The sequence below is a fragment of the Rana temporaria genome, chromosome 2, assembly GCF_905171775.1.
Source record: "Rana temporaria chromosome 2, aRanTem1.1, whole genome shotgun sequence".
Classification (NCBI taxonomy): Eukaryota; Metazoa; Chordata; class Amphibia; order Anura; family Ranidae; genus Rana; species Rana temporaria.
This window is the reverse complement of record NC_053490.1, coordinates 475275150-475292860: the sequence shown is the minus strand read 5'-3', so window position 1 is coordinate 475292860 and position 17711 is coordinate 475275150. Positions and strand designations below refer to the sequence as shown.

The 17711-nt window shown below is 40.9% G+C and overlaps 1 protein-coding gene across 1 annotated transcript in view; it reads left to right on the top strand.

The window, feature by feature from the left end:
- LOC120928350 (ephrin type-A receptor 6-like) overlaps positions 1-17711 on the top strand; it is a 566085-nt gene that overhangs the window by 532667 nt on the left and 15707 nt on the right. Inside the window, exon 5 of the mRNA XM_040339448.1 lies at positions 15478-15813. Within this exon, the coding sequence (XP_040195382.1) occupies positions 15478-15813 (336 nt within the window). The remainder of the gene's footprint in view (positions 1-15477; positions 15814-17711) is intronic.

The window sequence follows — 17711 nt, the reverse complement described above, 5'->3', positions numbered from 1 at the left end:
CCAGTAGCAAGGAAATGCAGTGTTGCCAGGACCTTGATGAGTGGCTCCACTGCATGTGAGTTAATTCCACGATGGCTTCAGGGCTGAATCTGAAGATGCGAAACACCTCAGAAGCAGGCATGCCAAAGACGTCTATGCGTGTGCGGAATATCCTCTCCTGTGCCCTCCTTCTCCTCCTCCGTTCCCTCCTCCTTCTGCGCGCCTCTAAAGTCACTAGTATAGCTATGAGCATGGATGCCCCTGGCATGTTGGCAGACAGATTGTTGTCCTGCAAGTGTGTGTGTTCAGCTCGTCCCTAACGGTGTTGCTTTAGCTGACCTGCACACGTCTGGTGCAAAGTTAAGCCTGCTTTTATAAAGGGTAACTTTACGCCGGACAAACTGCTGATGCGCACAGGGCGTAGCCTGCGCTTCACAAACGTACTTTTGTGGATCGCCGTATCTCCCTCATTTGCATATTTGACTAGCAAAACAATAGTGTGTCTAGCGTATTTTTACGCCCCACGATGCGCCGGTGTAATCTTTTTACGTTGGTCGGAAAAAGCTGGTTTTCCGGCATGTCTCGTTTTGAGGATACGGCGCATAGATACGCACGGCGCATATTTACAATTACGCAGCGCATCTCTAGATACGCCGGTGTAAGTGCTTTGTGAATCTGGCCCAGTATCACTAAACCTTAACAGTAAGGTGTGAGTCAGTTCCTTTTACTCAGTAAAAGGAAAGAGGCTTGTTTGAAAACCGATGGCATATGGACACTTTTCTTCTTTTCTACAGACAAATATTCCATTACATTTCTTTCGAGGAGAACTTGACTGGAGTGACCTAGGCCTGTCAGATGCAGAGTTAGATAATCAATGTTTTGTATACAAAGAACAAGACAGCATAATATATACATCTGGAAATATCATTGTATACTTCTCATCTGCAGAGGAGCAAATATTTTGACACCTTGGTTGGACAAAGTAAGGTGTTAGCTGCCAAGAAACAAATATTACAGTGGAGAATTCAATTTGTATTTTCTTTCCCTGAGCTGAATAAACAAGTACACAATGTTTTCTGTCCCGGGCTTTCTAGAGCTGTTCTGCATTTGTTTGCACTGCTTTATCTAAATGTGCAAATATATCTATGTAAGCATAAATACTAAGCTGGTGATGGTTGCCAATTTCCAGGGATGGAGCCAAGTTAGGACAGCTTGCCCCTTGAAATATTTGCTCCAGAAAATGTCCCTGGATTTCAAAGTCTGTGTCGCAAGTATAATTCCTCACATGTTGTATATTTAAAAGGATTAGAATAATGAATATACATACTGTATAATATTCACATAAATAGAGTTTGCCATATCTACATGGTGAATATAAAAGTGGACTTAATTTACATTTATATTTAGTGCTGTTTAGATTTGTCCCTTAACTCAACCTTCTCTGGACCACCATACTGTTTTACTTGCAGCAATGCAAAGCCAACATTATGGGGTTGATTTACTAAAACTGGAGATTGCAAAATCTGGTGCAGCTGTACATGGTAGCCAATCAGCTTCTAACTTCAGCTTGTTCAATTACTCTTTGACAAAGAAACCTGGAAGCTGATTGGTGTCTATGCAGAGCTGCACCAGATTTTCCACTCTCTTGTTTTAGTATCTCACTTACTTAGCCAGTTCCCTACCACCATATTGTAGAATGACGGCGGCAGGAACCCTCCCTCCCTCCGTGCGGACGATATATGATGTATTTTCTTCCGCGCATCACTGTGGTCCCGATTTCTCTTCACAGAGCAGGGATGTGGATCTTTGTGTGTTTTTGGGGATATTTATCATAGCAAAAAAAAAAAAAAATAGTGTTTTTTTCAAAATTGTCACTCTTTTTTTGTTTATAGTGCAAAAAATAAAAGACGCAGAGGTGATCACTAAATTTATGTACAACGTCGATGAATTTGGGTACAACGTCGCATGGCCACACAATTGTAATTCAAAGTGTGACATCGCTAAAAGCTGAAAATTGGGCTGGGCAGGAAGGGGATGAAAATGCCCTGTATTGAAGTGGTTAAAGTGTTTTTTCACTCCCCTAATGCACTTTGCATCATCTGAATCCTTACCCTCTCATTTTCTTTCATTCTTATTTTATTTTTATTTTCTTGATTTCTCTGGACTAGCCCGCCTTCATTCTTACCTAGGCAAGAATAACATGTACTTCTTCTGTACAGCTTCCTGAGATATCGATGGCAGATATCCCAGGAGACTTTTGCTTACATAGAGAGGTTGGAGGAGGGTAGACCCGGCGTGTGTCTTTGGGGTCTAGTGCATGATCCCAGAAGATAAAATCGGCTCCCAACAATATCAGAGAGCAAAATGGCAGCATGGGACCTGTTATGTGGTGGGACATCAGCAAATCTCAGCAGGACAATGCTGGATTGAATGGGTGACTGTGCTAATTCAGGATAAAAAGCCGAAGACTGAAAATCAAATGAAAATGCAGGGAGGTGAAATGAAGTGACATTCCTGTTTAAAGAATACCTGTACTTTAGAACCTGTGTGTACAAAGGGCAACTGGAGTGCCAATGAATAGTCTTCAGCATTGCCCTCACAGCTGATATTTTCCCCATTTACTGATTTTATCATGTCTTGTTTTGCACTGTAGCTCTGTGTCAGACGGTCATATTAGTAGGACATTCATACAACGTAAAAGTACTGTTGTAATGACTGGTGAAGTACTGACTAATGCCTTGTACACATGATTGGAATTTCCGATGGAAAAAGTCAGACGGAATTTTTTCATTGGATATTCCGACCGTGTGTGTGCCCCATCTGAGTTTTTCCATCGGAAATTCCGATGGACTTAGAAAGAGAACATGTTCTCTTTTTTTTACGATGAAAAAAAATTCGGAAATTCCATTCATCTGGAGAAAAAAACATGCATGCTCAGAATCAAGTTGACGCATACTCGGAAGCATTGAACTTAATTTTTCTCAGCTCATCGTAGTGTTGTACGTCACCATGTTTTTGGACGGTCGGAATTTGGTGTGACAGTGCGTATGCTGGACAGCTTGAACAGAATTCCGTCAGAAAAATTTGTCTGGGTTTATCCCGACGGAACTTCTGATTGTGTGTACGGGGCATAAGAAGTAGCAGGAGAAGGGGCAAGCACAGTTCAACAGAAAGCAGAGAGATGACTTCACTGTAGGTCATCAGTTACAGCTTCCTTTCCAGCAGTGAGCAGCACATTAATGGTTTGACCAAATCTCACTCTAAATCTCATGTAAGACATGGCATCATCACATGTCAGTTATTGCCCCACTTTTTCCAGAAAGGTAAAAAGGAGAATACTTAAGGTACTTTTCAGACAAAAGAAACCTTTTTTTCTGTATAAGACATCAGTTCTTCACTTTTTGAGTACTTATCCTTTTTAATTCTGATTCTTTTATATGTTCCTGAATGTTTCTGTTTGCTAAAATCCAACTTGGAAGACTTTTGGTTAGCGAATATCAGTATTCAGGAATAACACACAAAGTCATTATTGAATGTCAAAATCACTTAGCAAATGTGCCAAGTGTGGGCTGGCATCTTCACTAACAGACTGAGAAGTCTGTTGTTACTACCGTTAGCATATATTGATGCAAAGCACTTGCAAAGCACTACATTTAACACTGTCTGAGAGATTTTTGAAACTCTAAGCTTGTCAGGGTATTTGGCCATGCCTTTGTTAGGGTGCAGGTCAGTAAAATGTATGCTATAAAACTGGTATGGGATACACAGCCAACTGACCTTCCGTTTTCAAAAGATAAATGCCTGTAGTTTTCATATTGCTTAAAGACAAATTAACGTAGGTATGTACTTGTTAAAAAACCATTAAAGTGGCATTACCACTTCAGCCCCGGAAGATTTGGCTGATCAATGACCAGGCCATTTTTTGCAATACGGCACTGCGTCGCTTTAACTGAGAATTGCGCGGTCATGCGATGTTGTACCCAAACAAAATGTACGTCCTTTTTTTTCCACAAATAGAGATTTCTTTTGGTGGTATTTGATCATCCCTGCGGTTTTTATTTTTTTGCGCTATTAAGAAAAAATGAGCAACAAAAAAACCCACAATATTTTGTACTTTTTGCTATAATAAATATCCCCCAAAATATATAAAAAAAAAATTCTTCCCCAGTTTAGGTCGATATGTATTCTTCTACATATTTTTGGTAAAAAAAATCGCAATAAGTGTATATTGATTGGTTTGCACAAAAGTTATAGCATCTACAAAATAGAGGATAGATTTATGGCATTTTTATTATTTTTTTTTTTTTACTAGTAATGTTGGCGATCTGCAATTTTTATCTGGACTGCGACATTATGGCGGACGCATCGGACACTTTTGACACTATTTTGGGACCATTGTCATTTATACAGTGATCAGAGCTACAAATAGCCACTGATTACTGTAGAAATGACACTGGCAGGGAAGGGGTTAAACACTAGGGGGCGATCAAGGGGTTAAGTGAGTCCTAAGGATGTGTTCTAACTGTAGGGGGGATGGTCTCACTACAACATGACAGAGATCATTGTTCCTGATGACAGGGAGCAGTAGATCTCTGTCATGTTGCTAGGAAAAACAGGGAAATGCCTTGTTTACATTTCCCTGTTCTGCCTCTTCGTGTCACCATTGCGGGCCACTGGCGAACATCGAGTTTTCCGGTCCTGCGACATGTTGTGGGCACGCCTACTAGGCGGAAAATTCAAAGGGATGTACAGGTCTACAAAATAGGGGATAGATTTATGTCGTTTTTATTATAATTTTTTTTTTTAATAGTAATGGCGACGATCTGCAATTTTTATTGAGACTGCGACATTATAACGGACACTTTTGACACATTTTTGGGACCGTTGGCATTTATACAGCGATCAGTGCTATAAAAATGCACTGTTTACTGTAGAAATGTCACTGGCAGGGAAGGGGTTAACACTAGGGGGCAATCAAGGGGTTAACTGTGTTCCCTAGTGTGTGTTCTAACTGTGGGGGGAGGGGACTCACTATAGGAGATGACAGATCGTGATTCCCAGCCAGTAGGAACTCACGATCTGCATCTCCTCTCCTCACAGAACAGGGATGTGTGTGTTTATACACACACGTCCCTGTTCTGCCTCTCGTGCCCACGATTGAGCGTGGCTGTTGGTCATCGCGACCGCCGGTTATGAGCATCGGCACTCTCGCAGTGCAGCGGCACGCACGCCTCCGGCGGTGCACGCGTGCCTGCTATTCCACTTAAAGGTGCCGACAAACAGCTTCGCCGACTCGTGGGATCGTGTGAACCTGCCGCAGTATAATGCAGTATAATTTTTTTTTAACAACAAACATGTTATACTTACCTGCTCTGTGCAATGGTTTTGCACAGAGTAGCCCAAATCCTCTTTTTGTGGGGTCCCCCGCTGGTGTTCCAGGCTCCTCTTCACTGAATGTCCCCATGGAAAGACAGTTTTTATGGGGGCATCCATACTGGTTTGCTCCTGGTGTCTATTAACACAAAGTGGGTGGGTCGGCCCGCCCCCACCCCCTCTTCCTCGTGACATCATGTAATTGACAGAGGTGGGAGCCAATGGCTCCCCATGCTATCAATCTGCCCAGTGGGGAGGGAGACAGCAATGAGAGACGCTGCTCTCATGCACATTGCTGTATCGGGCTCAGGTACAAATAAGGGGGGGGGGGGCTGGGCGGATTCTGCACCTCAGAAGGTTTTTTTTACCTTAATGCATAGATCAGCCTTAACATTAAGATTACTGACAGTTATGTGAATAACATTGATTATCTAGTCAGGGTGCCCAAGCTGACCCATGTCAACAGCTAACAGCGCTTACAATGTGCAGGTGAGCATCAGATCTGGATCACAAGACATGGGAAGAAGGTGGCTTGGTCTGATCAATCACATTTTCTTATACATAATGTGGATGGCCAGCAGAGGCAGTGTGATGCTTTAGACAATATTCTGCTTGGAAACCTTGGGTCCTGCCATCATGTGGATGTTACTTTGACCCTTACCACCTATGGCAATGGCTTCTTTTAGCAGGATAACTCTCCCTGCCACACTGCAAAAATGATTCAAGAATGCTTTGGGGAACACAACAATGAGGTACAGATTGTTAACCTAGTCTCTAAATTCTTCACATCTCAATCCAGTTGAGCATCTATGTGATGTGCTGGAAAAACAAGTCCAATCCATGGAGTCCCCAACTCTCAGCTAACATGTCTTAAAGATTTGCTACTAATAGCTTGGTGCCAGATATCACGGTGTACCTTCAGAGGTCTGGTGGCATCCATGCTTCACTGTGTCAGGGCTGTTTTGGCAGCAAAAGGGAGACCTACTCAATATTGGGTGGGTGGTCATAATGTTATGGCTGATTGGTGTAAATAAATATTTTCGTTAAGACTGCAAGTATAGTTCTAGGCCCATTTTCATGGTTTCCCTCATCTCTTTACAAACTGTTAAAATCAACAACTAAATTTGATCTTTATATGAAGTTATATGGCTCACAGACTTGACTTGTCCAATATCGGCCAGCTCTGCCTGAAGTTTTCATCAGACAAAGGAATGCCTCAAGATGCTATGTTGTCCAATGGGATCTTTACTTGTAAAATAAAGATTATATACATTAAGTAATAAACAGGCATACTGTAAAACAACTATTCACTAACATATTAACCTAAAAAGGTAACTGAATCAAAACAGACCCTAAAGCCCTGTACACACGGCCGGGATTCCCGTCAGGAAAAAAACGTTGTTTTTCCTGACAAGATTCCTGGCAAGATTTTCTTGCCGGCCGAGTGTACACACCATTCAAAAGAACCGCCGCTCTTTTGAATGGCACAAACGTGGTGACGTCATCGACTACGACGAGCATGCGCTCGTCACATTCAATGTCGCCGCCATCTTGCTTCACCCTACCTATGCCTTGGAAGCTACCGCAAATGCGTCAAAGTCATTTAGAGCATGCACGGGTTTCCATGGAGAGGCAAGTATACACACGCTCGGGTTTCTCGGCAGGAAAACACTGCTAAAAATCACAACGAGAAAATAGAGAGCAGGTTCTCTATTTTTCTCATCGAGATTCTGGGCAGTTTTCTTGACGAGAAACCTAAAAGCCTCATACACACGCACGGTGTACTCGGCAAGAAAGCTCTGCCAGCAGTTTTCTTGCTGTTTCTGGCTGATAAAACCGTGCGTGTGTACGAGGCCTTAGTCATCATGGTTTTTCTTTATCTTTACAGACCTCCGTAGTTTAAGTTTAAAGTATATATAAAGCCTTACAATCAGTTTATTTTGTTTGCTCTATTTTGGCCTATTAAATATACAATTGAAAGTGTTTTGTTTGAGAAGTACAAAAAAATTGCTAAAATCAACCATCCAATTTTACATAAACGTATACAAATTCCAATGGCATAAAAACAATAGGTGTACAAAAAAATTACAGCCATGAAAGTCCAATATGTGAACAACTATTCACCACCAACAGTTAGTCAGTGTACTGCTCACCTAACAATTAATTGGAAAAAACACACACATCTATCTTGATTCACACATTGGACTTTCATGGCTGTAATTTAATTGTACACCTATTGTTTTTATGCCATTGGAATTTGTATACGTTTATGTAATATTGGAAGGTTGATTTTAGCACATTATTACTTTATTACTTTATTAATTCAGCACTATATGGTGATATCAGTACACTTTTGAAATAGTTGCGGCTTTAATCATTTATTTATCTTTTTAAATTTTAACATTTTTGGTTCACATCAGCGCTTAAGTACACAGGGCCAGATCCACAGCCAGCGGGCTTAACTTAAAAAAAATTCTACCTAAGTGCCCGATCCACAAAGCACTTACCTAGAAATTTTCGGCTGTGTAACTTAAATGTGTCCGGCGCAAGGCGTGCCCAATCTAATGGGGCGAGTCCCATTTAAATTAGGCGCGCTCCCGCGCCGGACGTACTGCGCATGCTCCCGACGCGATTTTCCCAACGTGCTTTGCGCGAAGTTACGTTACGCCGAGTTTTGTGAATCGCGCCGGGGAAAAAAAGTTGCGTCGGGAAAAAAAAGAGATGCGGCGGGAATAAAAAAATAAACAAAAAAATTTAACAGCGTCGCGGGAAAGAAGGGTCTACTTTTACATGGTGTACTAACTTTACACTTTGTAAAAGTAGCCCTAATTTTGCGTTTGCAAACTAACAACTTAAGGAGACTTCACGAAGGGAAACCGCTTCGTGGATCTCCGTAAGTGCCAATTTGCATACCCGACGCGGAATTTCGACGAGAAATGCCCCCAGCGGCGGCCGAGGTACTGCATCCTAAGATCCGACAGTGTAAAACTATTACACCTGCCGGATCTTAGGAATATCTATGCGTAACTGATTCTGTGCATCAGTCGCATAGATAGAAACAGGGATACGACGGTGTATCAGTAGATACGCCGGCGTATCCCTTTTGTGGATCTGGCCCACAATTTTTACAAAAAAATAGCTGTTGATCCTGCCCGAAAGCTTATGAGCAAATATCATCCTGTGCTGTACTGCTCTGCTGCACTCTTATCAATTCCTTTGTTATCTTTATGGACTGCAGAACACCTCCCCTCTATGTTATGGAGAAAGGTAGGTGTTCGTTAGTACTGTCCTAGGGTAACAACACTGCTCCTCCATAGATACAGAACAATGTGTGAGTGTTGTCACCATAGGACACGTTGTGTTTTACTGGCATGCTCAACAGATAAAAATAAAAGGTTAAAAAAGAAAAAAGAAATTCAACACAATACCACATCTGAGGCCTCGTACACACGACCAGTTTCCTCGGCAGAATTCAGCTTCCGACCGAGTTTCTGGCTGAATTCTGCCGAGAAACCCGGCCGTGTGTACACTTTCGGCCGAGGAAGCCGACGAGGAGCTCGGCGAGGAAATAGAGAACATGTTCTCTATTTCCTCGTTGTTCTATGGGAGCTCTCGCCCCGCCGAGCTCCTCGGCGGCTTCAGTGCTGAACTGGCCGAGGAACTCGATGTGTTTGGCACGTCGAGTTCCTCGGCCGTGTGTACGAGGCCTAAGAGCTGGTAAGACGCAATATATTATGCCGCCTCTCCATTGTCTGGTGCTGACAGGTGCTCTTGGAAAAAGATACATACTTAATTATTGTAACATTTTCACATACCTTCTATACAACAATTAATTTCTCATGATTTTTTTCGCTGTCCTCTTTAATTTATCACCATACACATTATAAAGTGTGAGAAATTACACAGAATGTGGAACACATTTTAATTACTTAGTTAATCAACACATTTCACTTTTGTCACCATCCAAGCTGATATTACTGACTGATGATTACACTGGACTTCATTAATAAAGTCATTTTAGTTCCCACTTTCGACATTAATCTGATAAACAGTTAAAACACATTTTTGCTTATATTCTCAGTGTCATGCTTGGTGAATTACATTTTGTGCAGCTACTGTCAAGGCTGTTCAACACATTAAATTCTATTTGGCTGCATAGTATGGATTCAGATCTCTCTGATTAATACCGATCAGCCGAGGCTTCAAGCTTTAGCATGACAAGATGTCTTTATTAGTAAAGATTGTTCACTGCATCAACAGAACTAAAAGACCTTAGTACAGTATGCAGAATAACAGTATGTAGGTAGACATAAAGGGCCTGATAAATGGGCCCTAACGGGCAATTCAGCAACTCAGACATCTGCCAAAATAGCTAGTGTATGCATATAATATTATTTGTAAGGCAATGTGAATCTCGGCTGGCTTCTCTGTATAATTTGGCTCCCTAAAAGGACCCTGACAGGACACAAATATAAAAGCTGCCATTTAATGTTTATTTAAAGCGGTTGTATACCTGGGGCCAGATTCAGAAAGATCAGCGGATCTTTCTGCTGGCGTAATGTAACTCATTTACGTTACGCCGCCGCAAGTTTTTCAGGCAAGTGCTGTATTCACAAAGCACTTGCCTGTAAAGTTGCGGCGGCGTAGCGTAAATCCACCCGGCGGAATTCAAATTCGGCGGGTAGGGGGCGTGTATCATTTAAATGATGCGCGTCCCCACGCCGAACAAACTGCGCATTCGCCGGCCGCAACTGAATCCCAGTGCGCATGCTCCAAATGACGTCGGCAACTCGTCATGCTTGCGTCGTGAACATAAATTACGTCCAGCCGTATTCGCGAATGACTTACGCAAACAACGTAAAAAATTCAAAACTCGCCGCGGAAACGACGGCCATACTTAACATTAGCTACCCCTCATATAGCAGGGGTAACTATACGCCGGAAAAAGCCTAACGCAAACGACGTAAAAAAAAGGCGCCGGGCGGTCATTCGTTTCTGAATCGGCGTAACTCCTCATTTGCATATTCCTCACGTAAACAAACGGAAGCGCCACCTAGCAGCCAGCGTGAGATTGCAGCCTAAGATCCGACGGTGTAAGTCACTTACACCTGTCGGATTTTAGGGATATCTATGCATAACCTGATTTTATGAATCAGGCGCATAGATACGACCGCCGGACTCAGAGATACGACGGCGTATCAGGGGATACGCCGGCGTATCTCTTTTCTGAATCCGGCCCCTGCACTCTAAAAAAACAAAACAAAACCCTGCAAGGCAAAGGCATATAGGTGCAGCACATACTAGCTCATTATGAAATACTTACCTCAGAACGAAGCCCCCATATTGGGTCCCGGTCCACGCCAAGGGAGCTGACATCTTGTCCTCTGTGTGTCTTTCAGGTTCATGGCTCCGGCGCTGTGAGTGGCCAGAGGTGCGATGACATCACAGGAGTTTTCTTCCCGGCAAGGTCCGGCAGCGTCTGCCGGTCCTTCTGCCGGGCATTCAGAGCGCATACACCGCTGACGTCAGCTGCTGCAAGCAAAGGGAATATCTCCTGAACCGTACAGGTTTAGAAGATATTAATTGTACCTACAGGTAAGCCTTATTATAAGATTGCCTGTAGGTAAAAGTGTCAAATCTGGGTATACAACCGCTTTAAAGGTGCATTCAGCTATAACCTTGCTTTGCTGCTTATTGCGTCACTGATCAAGAATAAGCATGCAGCCAGTGAAGTATTGAGCCATTTGAAATGTGAATGCTTGGTATAGATAGAGGGATGCCCATTTGGATTGGCTACCTGAGCTGCAAAAATTGAACTAGCCCACTGCAATGAAAAATGAAATCTACTAACAAGCTCAATGCAATGAATAGGCTATTGATGGGTGGTCTTTCTACCCAATAGAGACATTTGGAAGATAGGATAATAATAATAATGGGTGTGATTTCTGTTGCCTTTATATCCTGATCTACTATTTTAACAGGCAGGTTTCACTAAACGTAATCTCGGATAATGCATTTTAGCTCAGTAATCATCAGTTTAAATTGTCCATATTAGTAAAAAGTTTGCTTAATTAAAAAAAATCTAATATCTGTCTGACATATACAGTATACTGTATGTTCACTGGTGGTTTTAACCCTAAAGCCCTGTAAACACGCTCGGAATTTCCGATGGAAAAAGTCTGACAGACTTTTTCCATCGGGAATTCCAACCATCGGAGTAATTCAATCGGAAATTCTGATGAATTCCATCGGAGTTTAGATAGAGATCATGTTCTCTTTTACTCCGATGGAATTCCGTAGGAATTCCGATGTGATTTTAGTCGGACAAAGGTCTGATCGTGTGTACAGGCATTTACTGGAGTCCTTTCAAATATGGTCTGATTCTTCTATAAGAGCCAAGACATGCAGCCATGGTATCACTCTCCTTCATCCTACAGCTCTTCTGTAACCTCCTGAAGGCCCTCTTTTGGGAAGTATGTTCGCCCCGATTTAAAAAGTTGAATGGATATTCACCTTTAAGTATGTTTTTGATAATAAATTCAATGTAAATTTGTTGCACTTTTAATTTGATTTTCCAATCTGGTTTATAAAGCATGTAAGCCTCTAATTGTGTACATGTTTAAAAGGTTATAGAGGTACCATCATCCTAAATTGGATATTAGGGAAGAGTAACTAGGGGTGACCCCTAGAGAACCCCCAGTAGGACGATTAATGGACTATCTATTATTGAACAAAAATTGTAAAAATATATACATTTAATTTGTACAAAATTGTTAAAAATACACAAATGCACAATGTATGATAAAACAGCAATTCATGTCCGCTGTGAGGGAGCCCCAGTGGCATCCCTACCTTGACTGCCATCTGGGCTCTGGTCTCTCCTGGGTAAGCATTCAGTGACACTATTCCCCTCACTATGATTTTTTGATACATTGGTAAAATGAAATGTTGGCTTTGTTGTAGATGATACTATATATAACACCTCCTGAAGAAGCGGCCTCTGCAGAGAAACATGTTGAGGATATACAATACATTGTGATTCATATTCCTTCAGCATTCGGCTGAGGCTACTATGTGACCAGTCAGACATGTTTGTATAACTTACTGTCTGTTGAGGTAATCATGAATTGCTGTTTTATCACACATCCTACATCTATGCCATTGTAACAATTTTGTACAAATAAAATTTATGTATTTTTAATATTTTTGTTCAAATAATTGGGTACTGATATAGTCTATTACTCTTCCAGTCTGGATTATGTATCTAGCAAACCAAAACAAACAAATTACCACAGAACTTTGTAAGATACGCTTAAGGATTAAAACATTTTTTTTTAATTAAATAAACATCATAAAAGCTCACAGTAATATATAAAGATTTTTCATAAATAAATATGCATGTGCTTATGAACTGTTACATAGGTTTTCCACATCACAATAGGTTGATAACACATTGGTTCTTGCACAATTCTCTTGGCACGTTTCGAGAAGTCAGTGCTCGCTTCATCAGGAGATGTGTGAACACATGAATGTCTGCAAGGGAGAAACCAAGTCATTCAAAAAAGGGGGAAGGGGAGACACCACACACAGTATACTTACAGGTACACTAATGTAACACACAACACAAACTTGGCAATGGTCCTAATACAGAGTAAGTGTGGTAACAATGTACCAACTGGTCCACATAGTCCTGGAACATGCCAACCAAAGTACCTGTATTTGCCGGTGCATAAGGCGACCAGGCGTATAAGACGACCCCCTAATTTTACAGTTGTTTAACCTCCCTGGCGGTATGATTCTTTCAGAAAAAAGGTGCTGAAAGCGGTACCATTATTTGCAAGGAAATTTGGCGTTTTATACTGTAGGCCTGTAATTCTTAGGAATAACTCACTGAAATCTGACCAAACAAGAGTCTAGTAGGCATCCCGGGTATGAATTTTTTTTTAAAACAAAATTATAAATTATTATATAATAAATAATTATAAATAATTATAACAAATAATAATAATATAAAAATAAAAATTATTCAATAATGTAATCAACTCAAAATCACTGAAATTTGCTCAGTTGCAGAATTGTCGCTGTCATTACTTTTATTTTTTTATGACGAATTTCCCCACAAATCGCTATCGCACAATTCTGCAAGTGATTATAATTTATTATCGCTGTTTTCTAGCTGCTCTAAAACCATTTTTGACATAAAGGGACACTTTTGGTTGTTATGGACAATCTACAGTTTGCAGGCAGAAAGAACAGTTTTTATTATATAAAAGTACATGTAGGGCACTGGGCAGACCACTAGGGACAAAGGGTGTGTGTGTTTTTTACATACAGTACTGTAATCTATAAGATTACAGTATACTGTATACTGTATGTAATGTGTTTGTTTAACTTTTTGAATTTGGCGCTGTTCTCCGCTCCTGTGCGTCGTAACGTCGCATGGAACGGAGATTGGCGGCACACAGAGGCACTGTGTGAATCGAGCGAGGTCCCGCTCGCTCACACAGCGCGGTGGCATCGCTGGATCCAGGGACAAGGTAAGTAAACACTGCCTGTGGATCCAGCGAGGCGAGCCCAAGTTTGACTCAGGGTTACCGATAGTAGACAAAAAATCTCACCCCGAGTCAGACTCGGGAACACCGCTCAGGAGGTTAGGAAGATTTTTTGCCTGTACTCACCGTAAAAGACGACCCCCCTTCCGAGGCTTCCGAGGCTTCATATTTCTTCCTTCTGGAGTCATATTCTTCTTCCCTCTTGCTGGAGCCAATCACAGCGAGCAATGTATTCTAATAATGAATACAAAGCCTGCTTGGATTGGCAGAGGCTGTAACATCATCAGCCCATGCTCTGACTCTCAAAGCCAATCCGAGCAGGCTACTGTATGTAGCCTGCTCGGATTGGCAGAGGTTGTTACTCCAATCCAAGCAGGCTCCGTATTCATTTGAATACCTTTCTCACCGGGATTGGCTAAGCGGTATATACTGTATGTAGCCAAAGCTACATACAGTATTACCGCACATCCAGCAGGCATCCGAGCAGCTGACCCGGCGTATAAGATGACCCCTGCTTTTTGGCCAGTTTTTTTTTAAGTGTAAAAGGTAGTCTTATACTCCAGCAAATACAGTAGATCACAGAGACCCAAAAGGGAAGGGAGCAGCATGATGGCAACATTTAACAATTGCACAGTTCTTTCTTGACTGAGCAAACTGACACAGTAAGCTCTGGAAGGATCAGATTCACTGTATTTGATGAGAGTTCAGAATGTATAGCTGATCCCTTATGTTCAAACATCAGATATTACTGAAGAACTACATTACGTAACTTTAGGTCTCATTTACAAAAGTATTAACAGGCGTGAAGCAAGACAGAGTGAAAGAGAGAGATACACCTATGTTCCCCTACATACTTGTAATTGTGATTGGATGTTTGAAGTGCCAACAGGTGTACTTTACGTCTTGTCACATTATCACATACTAGTCAGTACTAGGAATGTCAGATCTGACATTTTTCAACAAGGCAAAGGACAATATGACATATGAAACCTTATGCAAAAAAGGATAAAAATAACTAGGATTATGTGGCTTAAATTTATTTTTGCTTTAAATATGTTATACATGCATTTGGAGGTCAGATGCGGGTTGACTAAAACCAGAGGCAAAATGATTATTTCTTCTTACAACAGAATTCTAGAATGCCAAATGATAACACGCCTTTGAGGTTGTCTTTCTCCATTAAGAAAGCAGCACCTGTTGTATTCCACCTTTGATCTTTTATCTCAATGGTGTGGGATTATTTTGTATTGCTTGCCTTGGCTACTTTTCAGTTGCAAAATAGATGAGATGTTAAGGAGACATGAATTTTTAACACATTTTAAATTAAATCATTAGATTTCTAGAGCTAAATGCAATTTCATAAGGGTCTGAAGTAAGTGCTCTTGGCAGTGCTTGCAACGTCCCAGTAGGTGGCTGATTACTAACTAAGACTTGATTATTGGAGGAATGATTGCTTCATAGACTGCAACTGGGAAATCAAGCTATGTGCCCGAAACAAGTGCACGGAGGTGGGATGTCACCCAGATTGATCTCATTTGTTATTTTCTCTATTGTTTTTTTTTTTGGCTTGCAGAACCTCCTTCAGCTCCAAGAAATGTCAATTTCAACATAAATGAAACGGCTCTTTATCTGGAGTGGAGTCCGCCTTTCGACACCGGTGGCAGAAAGGACCTTGTCTACAATGTGATCTGCAAAAAATGTGGAGCAGACATCAACCAATGTGAACTTTGTGGTGGAGGAATTCGATTTGTACCTCAACATTCTGGCCTGGTCAATGCCTCTGTCATCGTCCTAGACTTTTTATCTCATGTCAACTATACATTTGAAGTTGAGGCAGTCAATGGAGTTACCGAGCTGAGTTTGTCTGCCAGACAGTACACATCTATCACCATCACAACGGATCAGGAAGGTAGGTTTACCATCTATTCTGAAGATTTCGTTTTTATGTCTTAAGACAAACAAAAATATGAAAATAAAGGGAATTGGTTTTCAATTTTCTTGCCTTCCATATGTTATACCTTTTTTACTTTCTTTGGGATCAGCTGTAAAGATGATCGATCTGGCTGCTTGGTAGCAGGTAAAATATGATACCGAGTACTTACCTGAAGATTTCCTCATCTTAAGAACAGAAGCAATGGACAAACCCCAACCAAGGAATTGGATACAAATGTAAAATTACAGTAAAACCTTGGTTTGAGAGTAACTTGGTTTGAGAGCATTTTGCAAGACAAGCTCATTTTTTTAATAAATTTTGACTTGATATACAAGCGATGTCTTGAGATACAAGTAGTGTCATGTCACAACTGAGTATAAAAGAGAAGAGAGGTGCCTCTAAGTGTAGCATCATGGTTACATTTAATGATGGTACAAAATCTAACAACATATTGCTTCACTTAGATGCGCCTCTCTTCTCTTTTATACTCTGTAGCTCCTGCTGGATTTTGCTTCTAATCCCCTTGTGGAGGCTTCCGTTTGTGGATTGAGATTTTATGGTTACACAATTTATCACATTGCTATAATCTTTTTATATGGACTATAAACTGAAGGACTTATGAATAAATACTTGTGGAACAAATTATTTGAATTTCAATTATTTCTTATGGGGAAATTTGGATTACAAGCATGTTTCCGGAATTAATTATGCTCGCAATCCAATGTTTTACTGTGAGGCCTCGTACACACGACCAGCAAGAAACTTGCTGGGAGAAATATTTTGCAGAGGAAACCGGTCGTGTGTACATTTTCGTCGAGGAAACTGACGAGAAACTTGACGAGCCAAAAAGAGAGCATGTTCTCTATTTCCTTGACGGGAATGGAGAAAATTGGCTTGTCGAGTTTCTCGACAGCCTAACAAGGAACTCGACGAGAAAAACGATGTGTTTCGCCCGTCGAGTTTCTCGGTCGTGTGTACGAGGCCTGACTGTAAACTCCCTTAAAGATGGTGGAATCTGGTTAACAAACTTTTTAGTATTTATATACAATTGTGTTGTTTGAAAGAGTAGGGGTTCCATGACATGCTTCAGAAATGTAATCTTGCAATTTAAAATACTTATTTAATATAGCTTTTCAAATAACTTTTACATGCTGCAGTAGTGCCATGTAATGCTATTGTGTATTTCCAACAAGTGTGTTAGCTTGAAGGGCACACTCTAGCCCCAATCTGTCTGTATTCAAGGACCAGGCCTGCAGCCATAGGATGCACACAAGCCTGGTTAAGGAAATGCATATACTGTATAATTTCCTATCTCCCAAGTATGTAAAGGTCTTAAATAGACTGCAATCCTAAATTTACAATCATTTCCCACCTTTAAATTAGAGCGAGATTTCTTCAGAATGATAGATTATGAAAGAATTGTGTGGGCTGTAGAGTTTGTAAACTGATTAGACTAGCATAGGTCTTGGTGTTAAGAATCCAATTTGGAGAAGCAGAGATTTGGCATGCAAATGCACTATTTTTTTACTCTTCAGGTGAATGTGGTCTTTAGTGTATGAAACTTTTTTTTGCTTGTTGTCTTAGTGTGATGTTGTGCAAAACAGATATGGTTGTACTTTGTGCCATTTTGTTGGAAAGCGATGAAACACAATGTAAATAAAAAAAAAGTAATTTGGGATATAAGGGTGAAGCAAATAGCTGAATTGCATTTAAAACGTTTTCGAGTTCTTGGAATGTCAAACACGGTTTGAAAGACTTACCTGTGTCTCACTTTTATGTACCTGTATTTAAAACAGACATAATATGGTTAAAATCCGGCATAGCGAGACTATATTATAAGCAAATCTTTTGTCAGTTTTTATAAATAAACCCCT